This window comes from Orcinus orca, chromosome 10 (genome assembly GCF_937001465.1).
Source record: "Orcinus orca chromosome 10, mOrcOrc1.1, whole genome shotgun sequence".
Classification (NCBI taxonomy): Eukaryota; Metazoa; Chordata; class Mammalia; order Artiodactyla; family Delphinidae; genus Orcinus; species Orcinus orca.
Genome location: NC_064568.1, coordinates 92000843 through 92013762, shown reverse-complemented (window position 1 = coordinate 92013762; position 12920 = coordinate 92000843). Strand labels below are relative to the sequence as shown.

Genomic DNA, 12920 nt, shown 5'->3' with positions numbered 1-12920 from the left:
CGGAAATGCCCAGGGCGGGGCGAGTAGCGCGGCGAAGGCGAAGGCGGGGACCCTACTCCTCCCTCTTCCCGCCGGCTCCTCCCACCCCGGGTCACGTCGTGACAGGGGCGGAAGCAGCGGCGGCGGCGGCCGAGCGGGGGCTGCGGCTCGCTGCGCGGATCCTGCAGTCTCGTGCGCTCGGCGCGCGGCTTCGGAGAGGCGCCCGCAGCTCTGGGCGGCGCGCGAGGTCTCGCCTGCGCTCTGAGGTGGGGGGCACGCGGCTCCGGGGGCGGGCGTGAGGGCGGCGGTGGATTTCGGGTGACAGCTCTGCACAAAGCAGCTTGGCCGGGGTGCACGCTCTCCTGCCCTTGTGCAGCGCTCCTTGCCCGGGTGGGAGGCGGACCGGTGCCCTCGGGGCTATACCTCCTTCCCCGGATTGGTAGGGGGTGGGAGGTGGGGATCCCAGCCTGAGAAAGGGGGAATTCCCGGGCTGGGGTGTTGCAGCGACCGGGTTCCCCGGTTCATCGCGGTGCTGCGGGTTTCTCCTAACCCCCCCTCCCCGCAATATTTCCTTTCTGTACAGCGGTGCCTTCTCGCCGCGACTCCTTGCACGCCTCCAGAGCAAAGGTGAGCCCGGAGAGGCTGTTGCTTCGACTTCGGAGAAGAGACGAGAAAGCTTTTCAGAAAGCGTGGCTGCTGCATCTGGCACAGGGAACGTTGGGGCTCCCTCCTGGGGGCTGTCAGTGCCCTGTCACCTGGGGAGTACCTGCTGCGGGGAGTAGGCGGGGGACCTACAGTCCGGGAGTAGGAACTCCCTGGCTGTTCTTCCCAGCCAAGAGCGTGGCGCCGAGGAGCCGGCACGGCCTCGCAGGTGTTATTAGTTCGACTGCGGCGCCGCGACCACGCGTTGAGACGCGATCTGCATTGCCAGGTTGCTGGGGTAACTCCGCCGGGACCTGGGACCCCTAGGGGGCGGCCCGATCACGGTAGCTGTTAGTCAACAGCCTAGCAGCCGGCAGGTGAAAGAGGAAGGAATGGGCAGGCCCAGCTGTAATGAGTTGGGGTTGCGTGATCTGGAACCTAGCCAGCTGGAGGCCCAGCCCTCCCTCGGGAGAGCGTACGGGCGTCCATAGACCACTCCCTTTGGGGAGATCCGTCACTCCACCTGTGCACACACAACTCGAGGCTTTTATACTTTGGTTGGTTTTTTTTTTTTTTTAACCTATTTTAGTAAAAGGAAAGCGAGTGGGAGGGACGGTTTCGTCAGGAGGTACAGGAGAAAATGACCATTAATAATTATCTTCCACGCAGAGAAAGTAGTCAACAAAGCATTCGGGCAATTGAACTGGATCCATATTTCGGAAAATTTGATTATTGTGGGTAGAATTTCAGGTGGCCCAAAGGGAAACTTTTGCTCTTTTTGTCTCTGAAGAAGTTTCTAGTATTTTGTCCAGTTTTGAGAAATTATGCTAACACCACTATAAATTTTTATTCCAACCTGGAGTTCTTTAGATTCATATTTTTATGAATTCTGTGTCTTTTAAAAAAGCTTTTTGAGTAAGCTACTTCTGAAAAAATCCTGGGAATTATTAAAGTAGAAATCTAGACATTGATATGTTCATCTATATATTTATGCCCTCCCAACCATTTTTTTCTTTCTTTTGTCACATTGAAAGAAAACCAAAGCTATGAATTTAAAATTAGGAAGAAATATGCCTATAAAGTCATATTGAACCTGAAACAAATTGATCATACTTAACGTTAGGTGAGTTTATTAATTTGAAGAACCAGGTGGGAAAGCACTTCCAGTAAACTAATTTGTTTTAATGACACTTTTGATCATATTTCTAAGACTATATTTAAAAGCACAATTAACTGTAGTCCTTCCAACTTAAATATTTTTCCTCTATTTTAAGCCCCAAGAACCCAGCAACAGTGAAAATACAGAGATTACAGTAAGTGTCAAAAAAAGGATGAAGGTACATAACTGTTAATTGTATAATTAACTGAGACAAAATTACTGCCCTAAAAATCTTCAATCATATTTTTCCCAGACAACACAGATTTCTTTATGGCTTTTATAGCTAATGTTTTCATTTCCTGTTAACCATTTCTTGAATTACATATTTCTTCATTGCAATCAAATACATGTTTTTCAGTATACAGTTGGGTTAAAATGTTTGATGAAATTTCCAGAATCTATGCTTTCTTTTGGGAGAGCTTTCTTTTGAGAGTGCTTTCTTGCCCAGGTAACACTTTCAAATGTTGCATGAACCTGATTTTATTTATGTCCCTAAACCCCACATTAGACTCAAATATTTTTGCTGCAATACTTAATGTATACTGTATACGTGTTTACACATGCTTTATTCATGGTCCATTTTATTAATAATGTGGGATATATGTTTTACATAAAAAGATTGGTTAGATTGGACAGAATTTTGAAAATGTGATCCAGAAAGCCTTCTCTGGGTATAAGTATAGGTAGACAGTAGTACTTTTAAAATCATTAGTTCTTTATCCAACTGCATAATGAGTGCTGTGGCACTAATGGCAATTTTTTTTAATGGTTAAAGAACTGTAATGCATTTCAAAATATGCGTAAGGTATATTTGTTCACAGCTAACATAATGGTTTTGAGAAAGTGAAGACTGAGTCAAAGAAAAACCATCCATAACATCGGTGTCAAGATTTCTGAAAGTTGTTATAGATGGCAGACTGAAAGTCTTCACACGTGATGTTAATAATCCATGAAAAATGCGCTTATGAATGTTAGTGCAAACAATAGGATTACACTTTATAGTGAAACAATAGGACTACAGGCCCTTTAAAGCTTTTCCCCAGGATTAAGATCATATATGTGGGATTTATATCTTAAGATAAAAACACTTTTCCACTTTCCATTTTCTTATCCATAGGTATGTCCTGTTTATTTCTCATGCTATCGTTTTGTGTAAGTGTATGTGTGTGTAGTAAATATGGATCAGGGAAGGAGATGTGTGATAATTGTAGGATCCATACACTGTTGCGTACTTATGCGAAGCATTTTTCATTCCTTATCAAATTTAATTGAAAAAATATTAATATGATAACTTAATCATTCATGGTTTTATGCATTATTTTTCTTGTAGACTTTTGGTTCTTAATGTTTCTTTAACTGTGCTGTTATTAGACTAGTTTGAGAACTCATAAAATTTGTCCAGTGGAAGATATTAGTGACTATCTAACCCAGATTCCTATATTCAGTAGTGACTAGACAGTGTGCCTGAGATTTATTTGTTGGGTTTTATTGAGAAGGAATGAATGAGTGTTCTTTTTAAAGTATAATAAGAGAGCAAAATTCAGGAACTAAGAAGATGCAGTGAGATAGAGAGGAATATTACAAACAAAAATGAGATATTTTTACTCATTGAATTTTATAAACAGTAGTGTCAGTTGTTTATCGGTCATTCGTGTGGTTACATTTTTATATGTAAATATACATACTACTAATGGATAACATTTACTGAGTACTTATACCAGGCCTGGTGCTTTAAATTTAGTTATTTTACTTAATCTTCACACCAATGCTAGGGTACACTCTGGCTGTGCCCATTTTATATATGAGGACACTGAGGTGTAGTCTTAGCGAGCTTAAGTAACTTGAAAGCAATAGCTTCACACTCAGGCCATCTGACTGCGGAACATACACTCTTACCAACTAAATTACATAATAACTTGACTTCAGAGTGTTGAAAGTATTAGCAGATGCTAATATGTAATGTTTGTTTGGTTTTTTTTTTTTTCAGATTTTCTGATACGATGGCAACCCCACGGGGGAGGACAAAGAAAAAAGCACCTTTTGATCATTCTCCAGATAGCCTTCCTTTGAGGAGCTCCGGTAGGCAGGTATCACTCATTTGTTCATTCAATGCACCTGTTTTGAACAACAGGCTACTGTGATTGGGACTGAAGAATTAGAGTTGATATAATTCCAGCCCTCAAGGGGCTTGCAGTCTAGTGAAGAAATTCACCTTGGGACAATCAGTGTGATAAAGTGATAGAATGTAGGAAAAAAGTGTATCTGGCAGAGGGAACTGCAGAGATAAAAGGCACAGAGTGGGAATCAGCATGGGGTGTTCAGAGAATCACAGCTGTAGGGTTGCCTCCAGGATATGAGCTGGGGCCAGATCATGCTTCGCTTGGTGTCATTCATAGGAATTTGGGCCTCAGCTTGTAGTTGGTTGGGTGCTGTTAGCAGGTTACTTGCTGCCATCTCTCTTGTAGGACTTTTTTTTTTTTAAAGAAAAATATTGAATGATGGAATTCTTTTTCTAGAATTTGTCTAGTTTTTAAAATCTATAATACTGAGAGGATATAACTAAGTAAAGAAAAAAATCTTGATTTGAGAGTGGCTTTTATTTCTGATGGCACAGCTTTTTAAAATTTTTTTAATTTTTTTATTGAAGTATAGTTGAAACAGCTTTTTCCTAAGAGAAGCTCATACGCATTTTAGTTCTCTACTCAGAGAGCTGTTGTCAAAGTGCTAGTTCTGAATTTCTAGCAAATTAGCGAGTTATTTGCACAGTGCAGTCTCAGGGAAATGGCTGTATCATCAACCCCTCCCCCACTGCCAGGATGTTGTTGATCTTCACGTTTAGAACTTCTAACGTGGAAGTGATTTCAGTAGTAAACCTCCCACCGCCTTTACCTTTGGCCCTACCGGTGTACTCTTAACCTCAGCTGGTTCTTTCTCAGGTGAAGAAAAAGGCCACAGAGACGGCAGACGAGGATGAAGATGGTGGGTCAGAGAAGAAGTACAGGAAATGCGAAAAAGCCGGCTGTACAGCCGCGTGTCCCGTGTGCTTTGCCAGCGCTTCTGAAAGGTCTGTTTAGATGGCGGGTCTTGGCCTCACCTTCCTGCGGGTGAGAGCCTTCATCCTCAAACATAGTCTTCCTGAAGATACATAGAGATACTTGTTATCCAACAACAGAGACATTGTCTGTCCATTTTGTATACAGCACGCCCAACTCTGCCAATCCGTGTCCTCCAGTCCCATTCACAATGGCTGTACCTCTGGTGGTAGGGGATGGCAGGGGGGACAGTTTGAGGATGGGATGGGGGTAAGAGGTGGGGGCAGAGGAGAGAGAACCTTGACCTCCCTGGAGAGACAAGTATATGCTTATTTCCCTGTGCTGCTTTTCTCCCTCATATAACATACCTTCTCCTCCAACAGATATATACAGGTCTCCTTAAAGCTGTGTAGCTAACTGTACTCTTGCCATTCTTATTAGGATGACCCAAACATAACCTTTTACTTCCAGAGAAAAATCTTCAGTTAACATTCAGTAAAACCTGGAAAACATATCCTGGGTTTTTTTTTTGTTGTTGTTTTTGGTTTTTTTGTTTTGTTTTTTTAATCACAAAGAGGTGGTGGTGTTACTGTTCATAGTGGCATTATATTTCCTTCTTTGACTACATGATTAGCTGTGTGGTAGGTTGTATTTACTAGATTGCATGCTGGATGCTCCCATTCCAGCTGGCCAGATTCATTCACTGTTTAGTATCGGGCCAGATGTTATTACTAAAGACCGCACTTCGCTCCTTCACTCACATGCAGCAAGGCCACTGGCATCCCTTCTTTCATGTCTAAAACCCTATCATCACTCCGTGGCGTCTTGATAAAACTGCTAAGTCCCAGGCCCTTCTGATGGGTACCACTGATCTAAGTCCCTGTGTCCTCACCGTACACTGTTATGTAACAGTTGGCCTTTCCATTTCCCTTGTTGTAATCTGGTTGTTAGGATTCCCCTGTTATAATTCTGGTTGTTGTAATTCTGTCTGTTGGAGGTAAGGCAAAAGGGCTCCTAGGAGGTGCTTGATTAATTTTTTTTTAAACGATTTGATAAATGTTAAAAAAAAAAAACAAAACGAGAAGAAATGTTTATTCATTACCAAAGCTACCCGTTTTTGCTGTTTTCAGATGTGCCAAAAATGGCTACACATCCCGGTGGTATCACCTCTCCTGTGGGGAGCATTTCTGTAATGAATGCTTTGACCATTACTATAGAAGGTTTGTTCTGATAATTGTTTGAGGTTTCCGTGGTGGAAGGGATGGTGGCTTGGGTGGTGGAGGGGGTCAGATGGTTATGACTGAGCCCCCAGGCTTACTGAATTATTCCACTGTTTCAGCCACACCTGTGCTGACTACCGGTGGGCCAGGACTTTGATGCTGTAGTTTGCATGTGTGTACACTTATGTGTGTGCACACTCAGCGCTCAAAAAGCATCTGCTGTGAGACAGTTATTCTCCTTAGTTTGCAAATTCTGAAAAATCTAGGAGCTGCTTCTTCTGTGCCAATGCATGGGGGCAGAATGCAAAGATTAGGGGGAGGATGCTGACAACTAGAGGGTGCTGGACAGACAGGTAACCATCCCTTCTTGATAGTTTTAAGTACTAAAACTGATAGGAATGCCACCTGTTTTATGGGTGCCATGATAACTACCCCCCTCCTTAAAATATGGCTGGTTAAGTCCTTTATGTAAGATTTCTGCCACCTGTTTTGAAAACCTGAATAACTTATAGCTTGATATATTTATTTTTATTCTTTTTCAGCCATAAGGATGGATATGACAAATATACTACATGGAAAAAAATATGGACTAGCAATGGAAAAACTGAACCTAGCCCCAAGGCTTTCATGGCAGACCAGCAGCTTCCCTACTGGGTAAAGAAGATAACAACGCTTTACTGTTCTGTAAAGGATATGTAGAGCTAAATGCAAGAGGAATGGATGAAAATACCAATTTTTAGGAAAGTTTTCTTTTATTACATTTATTCTTTCTGTAACTGTTAAAGCAAATCACATTTTTGATTTTTGTACAGAAATCACATAATTCAACCTATGGTGTAAAGAAGAAACTAAAGACTCATTACCAACTGGTTATAGTCAGTGCTGTTTGGTCCATATCTCTCTCATCCTTTTTTCTATTCATGTTTTTCTGTGTATGTTTAAACACAATTTTATGCTTTATATACAAATCCTAATTAGGTTTAAAATCATACTTTGCATGTAAGTTTTTGCTAACTGAGTTTTTTTATTAATTTAACTTTATATCATTTTTCTATCTAGCTGTTCTTTGAAAACATATTTTAGCAATTGCATATATAATATAAATATAACATCATTTAATAAATGATTTGCTAATTTATTTAATATTACAGGTAATTTGAGCTTCTCTCTGCATACTTAAAAAATTTTTAATTGAAGTGAAATTCACATAACTTTAAATTTTATTTTATTTATTTATTTATTTTTGGCTGCATTGGGTCTTCATTGCTGCAAGTGGGCTTTCTCTAGTTGTGGCGAGGGGGGCTACTCTTCATTGCAGTGCACGTGCTTCTCGCTGCGGTGGCTTCTCTTGTTGTGGAGCATGGGCTCTAGAGCACAGGCTCAGTAGTTGTGGCACTTGGGCTCAGTAGTTGTGGCACACAGGCTTAGTTGCTCCGTGGCATGTGGGATCTTCCGGGACCAGGGCTCGAACCCGTGTCCTCCGCTTTGGCAGGCAGATTCTTAACCACTGAGCCACCAGGGAAGTCCCCACATAACTATCAATTCACAAAAAATTCACATAAAATTAACCATTTTAAAGTGTACACCTCAATGGCATTTAGTACATTCACAATGTTGTGCAACCACCACCTCTGTCTAATTCCAAAACATTTTCAGCATCCACAAAGGAAACCTGTGCCCATTCAGCAGTCACCTCCCATTCCTCCCTGCCTCCAGCCCCTGGCAACCACTAATCTGCTTTCTGTCTTTATGGATTTACCATTTTAGATATTTTATATTAAGGAATCATGCAGTGTGTGACCTTTCATATTTGACTTCTTTCACTTAACGTAGTGCACTTGAGAATCATCCTTGTGGTAGCATGTATTAGGACCTCATTCCTTTTCATGGGGGAATAATATTCCACTCTATGGATGTGCCACATTTTACTTATCCCTTCATCTGTTGATGGACATTTGGGTCATCTCTACCTTTTAGTTACTGCAAACAGTGCTGCTGTGAATATTTGTATACAAATATTTTTGAACATCTGTTTTCAGTTCTTCTGGGTACATTCCTAGGAATGAAATTGCTGGATCATAGTAAATCTATGTTTAACTTTTCGAGGAACTGATAACCCTTTTCCATAGCTAACTGCTGCACCCTCTCTCATTCCCACCAGCAATGTATGAGAGTTCAGATTTCTCCACATCCTCACCAACTCATGTTTACCATTTTTTTAAATTATAGCTGTCTTGAGGCTTCCCCGGTGGCGCAGTGGTTGAGAGTCCGCCTGCTGATGCAGGGGACACGGGTTCGTGCCCCGGTCCGGGAAGATCCCACATGCCGCGGAGCAGCTGGGCCCATGAGCCGCTGAGCCTGCGTGTCCGGAGCCTGTGCTCCGTGACGGGAGAGGCCACAACAGTGAGAGGCCCGCATACTGCAAAAATAAATAAATAAATAAATAATAAAAATTATAGCTGTGTTAGTGGGCATGAAGTGGTATCTCCTGGTTTTAATTTGCATTTCCCTAATGACTAATGCATCTTTTCTGTGCTTGCTGGCATTTGTATATCTTCTTTGGAGAAATGTCTATTCAAGTCTTTTGCCCATTTTTAAATTGGGTTGTTTGTCTTTTTGTGGTCGAATGGTGAGTGTTCTTTATCTATTCTAGATACTGGGCCCTGATCAGATAAGTGATTTGCAAATATTTTCTCCTATTCTTTAGGTTGTCTTTTCACTTCTTGATAGTGTCCTTTAGTGCACAGAAGTTTTAAATTTTGATGAAGTTCAGTTTATCCATTTTTTCTTTTGATGCTTGTGCTTCTGGTGTCCTATCTAAGAATCCACGCCAAATCTGAGGTCATGAAGACTGACTCATATTTTCTTCTAAGAAGTTGATCATTTTAGCTCTTTACATTAAGGTGTTTGATCCATTTTAAGTTTTGTATGTGTATTAAGTAGGGGCCCAACTTCATTCTTCTGCAGATGGATATCTGCATGCTTTTTTATTTTGGAAAAATTTTAAATTTATAGAAAATTTGCAAGGATAGTACAGAGTTCCTGTATATCCTTCACCCAGTTTCTCCTACTGTTATCATCTAACACACCAGGATTATATTTTGAACTAAGAACTTAACATTGGTACAGTACTAATAAGTATGTTACAGACTTATTTGGATTTCTTCAGTGTTTTCATTAGTGTCTTTTTACTGTTCCAGGATGCAATCCAGGATACCACATTGCTTTTAGTGTGAGACTTTTTGACTACCTGCAACTAAATTTAACTCTGTTTCCTTAGGTTAGAGCTAGAAAGCCATTCTGACAACAGTACTAAGATCCCCTTTGCACTTCTGGGGGCCTGAGCTAGTATTGAATCAGAAATTAGACTGATGGGGTAAAAGTGGATTTTATGGGTGGCGATGGCGCAAGGGGAAGAAAAGGTATTTACTTGGAAGTGCTGAATGGTTGTTGACCAAATCATGTGAAGAAGATGGCAAAGTGAGAGGTGGAAGATAGAAATGCTATAGCTCGTGAGGTGCCAACCCATTGATCTTGACTTCTTACTTTCCATCTAGGTTCAATGTACAAAACCTGAGTGTAGGAAATGGAGGCAACTTACCAAGGAAATCCAGCTGACTCCACAGATAGCAAGGACGTACCGATGTGGTATGAAACCAAATACTGCTGTTAAGGTATGATCTCTGTTGGTTTTCCTTCTGAATTAATTGATGTGTTAGTTTAGTTGTCAGTAAATAATAATGGTGTATATTTTTCAATAACTCTGTTGATCATTGTATCAGGATTATATTGTCCTACGTATAACAGAATCTCAACTACAATGGCTTAACCAATTAATAAGGCTTTTATTTTTCTCTCACTATAAGCAGTTTAGAAACAGGCAGTCCAGAGTTGGTGTAGGTATCCAAGGAAGTCTCCTTTTAGTTTCCAGTTCTGTCACAAGATCATTACTGCACTGTCAGCCATCATTCCAACTTCAAAGCAGAAAAGATGGGAAAGGCTGGGGTGTTCCAAGCCAAGTCTCTCCCTCTTTTATTGGGAAACCAGGAGCTTTCCTGGAAGTTCCAGCAGTAGATTTCTATTTATAGCTCATTGGCCAGAATAGTATCATGCAGCTACTCTGAACAGCAGTAGGGACCAAGGAAGAAAATATTTTATAACTGTTGCGTGTTTTATATTTTATAAAATATTTTATAACTGGAAGAAAATATTTTATAACAGAATCAAAATTAGGATCTTGTTAGTAAGGCGAAAAAGATATATATGTGTGGACTGTTAGCAGTCTTCCATAGTTGGTATAGTGTGCCTGTTTTGGGATTTGATAATTACTTGCGTTTAAAAATGTGTTAATTGCTTAAATGTGTTAAAGCACTCATCTACAAAATGTCTCTAGTTCCATCAGTACATTAAAGAATATTAGGAATCATTGTAATCTCAGAAGCAAGAGGCTTTCTTTTTTGAAAATTTTGATTTAATTCACATAGCATAAAATTCACCCTTTTAAAGTATGTAATTCAGTGGTTTGCTGTATATTCACAAAGATATGCGGTTATCATGAGCAAAATATTTTCTTTTTAAAGAAATGATGAAAAGCTCTATAAAGTTTATGATCAAGTTTTTAAAAGCCTGGGATTTAAGATACAAATATTATTAAAGTGACTCATAATTATTGTAAATATATTTGGAAGATTTTGCAAAGTGAAATGGTGAGAAAAAGGGTATGAACATTTAGGAGTTCTGTGTTTTATTGTTTTAAATTTTACACAGTTATTACATGAATATAATCTCGGGTTTAAAAAAAGTAAATTGAATATATGTATGTATATGTAAATATATACACACACATATAATTTACAAATAAAAAATGAAAGTGCCCCTTAACCATCTCTTCCTTCCCACCCTAATAGATAACCATTCTTAACGACTCATTTATCCTGCTAGAACTTTTTTTGTGCTTTGATTATGTATTTATGGTAGGCACTTTTTTTTGGCCGCGCCATGTGGCAGGTGGGATCTTAGTTCCCCCACCAGGAATCGAACCCGTGCCCCCTGCATTGGAGGCACGGAGCCCTAACCACTGGACCGCCAGGGTAGGCACATTTTTTTAAGGCACTTGATACAAATATCTAAAACTTTTTAAAGGTTTAAAGAACTATAGCTCAGAGTGATCATTTTATCAAAACCTTACCTACACTGAGTGGTGATATTTTTAATAAATGTAAAATTATGTCTTGTTTTTAAAATTGTGGTATAATTACATATTGTAATTACATGCACAGATCATTGAGTTTTGGATAATGTCCACACTATGTAGCCAGTACCCCAGTCAAGATACACGATGTTTCCACCACCCTAAAAAATTCCAGTCATTTCCTTCCCTCCCTCCAGAGGCAAACACTATTTAGACTGCCATACCCTAAACAGAGTTTTGCCTGCTCTTGAACTTTGTAAAATGGAATCAGTCAGTATATACTTTTTAGCGTTTGGTTTCTTTCACCGAGTAAAACAGCTTTTGAGATTCATCCATGTTCTTGCATGGATCAGTAGTTTTTTCCTTTTTATTGCTGAGCAGTGTTCCATTGTATGGATGTATCACAATTTGTTTATTCTCCTGTTGAAAGGCATTTGTGTTGTTTAAAATTTTTTGCTGTTATGAATAAATCTGTATGAACATTCTGTGCAAGTTTTTGTGGACTTATGTTTTCATTTCTGAAGGGTAAATACATAGGAAATTGCTGAGTCATATGGTAAATTTATGTGTAAGGAACTACCAAATGGTTTTACACAGTTGTTGTACCAAGACTACAACATTTGGAGGTGGTACTTTTTTTTTTTTTTTTTAATGTCAGCCATTCTAATGGGTATGTATTGTTTTATCATTGTGGTTTTAAAATGCAATTCCCTGATGACTAGTGATGTGGAACATCTTTTCATGTGCTTATTGGCCATTCATAGTTCCTCTTTGGAGAAATATTTGTCCAAGTCTCCTAAAAATTGGGTTTCTCTTGTCTTGTAGGAGTTCTTTATGTAATCTGGAAATGAGATATGTTATCTTGAATATTTTTCCCTGTCTTTGCCTTGCCTTTTCATTTTCTTAATAGACCCTTTGATGAGCAGTTTTTAAATTTTGCAGCCTAATGTATCCATTTTTTTTTTATGCCTAGAACTTTTTGTATTTTTTCTGCAAAATCATTGCAACTCTCAACTTGCACGGACAGCCTCCTATGTTTTCTTTGAGGAGGTTTATTATTTTAGCCTTTATATTTAGGACACTAGTCTAACTCAAGTTAATTTTTGGTTTTGATGTAAGATATGGGTCAAGATTCAAATTTTTTTCATATAAGTATCTAGTTGTCCAAAAGACAATTTTTTTCCCATTGAATTATTTTGGCAACATTATAAAAAAGTCAGCTGGCCATACCTGTAGCCAATTTCTGGACACTATTCCATTGATCTCTTTGTTTATCCTTAACCCAGTACCCTGCTGTCTTGATTATTGTATCTTTATAGTAACTCAGGTAGTATAAATTCCTCCAACTTTTTTTTTTCCAAGATTGTTTAGGCTATTTTAGGTCCTTACATTTCTATAAAAATTTTGTTATCAACTTGTCAGTATTTACAAAAACTTTTAGAATTTTGATTGGAATGGATTGAAGCTATAAATTATTTGAAGGAGAATTGACATCTTTACATTTTTTTGTCTTCTAATCCAGGGGTCAGCAAACTATGGCCCATGGGTCAAATCTGGCCCCCTCCACCTGTTTTTGTAAATAAAGTTTTATTGGAACACAGCCATACTCATTCATCATGTATTGTGTATGACGGCTTTCATACTACAATGGCAGAGTAGTTGCAACAGAGACCATGTGATCCGCAGAAACTAAAATA

The 12920-nt window shown here is 39.5% G+C and overlaps 1 protein-coding gene across 7 annotated transcripts in view; it reads left to right on the top strand.

The window, feature by feature from the left end:
- The first annotated feature begins 87 nt into the window (after window positions 1–87).
- The window catches only part of KDM1B (lysine demethylase 1B), a 55840-nt gene continuing 43007 nt past the window's right edge, over window positions 88–12920 (top strand). For 2 of the 7 annotated variants that reach the window (XM_049716359.1, XM_033434834.2), the window contains exons 1-8: window positions 89–245; window positions 563–606; window positions 1896–1934; window positions 3768–3867; window positions 4717–4844; window positions 5943–6032; window positions 6575–6686; window positions 9590–9706. In XM_049716359.1, the coding sequence (XP_049572316.1) occupies window positions 3781–3867; window positions 4717–4844; window positions 5943–6032; window positions 6575–6686; window positions 9590–9706 (534 nt within the window). In that variant the 5' untranslated portion in view covers window positions 89–245; window positions 563–606; window positions 1896–1934; window positions 3768–3780. Of the gene's footprint in view, window positions 246–562; window positions 920–1674; window positions 1745–1895; window positions 1935–3767; window positions 3868–4716; window positions 4845–5942; window positions 6033–6574; window positions 6687–9589; window positions 9707–12920 lie in introns of those variants that run through there. The other 5 variants (XM_033434836.2, XM_049716358.1, XM_033434839.2 and 2 more) reach the window with 5 other exon arrangements.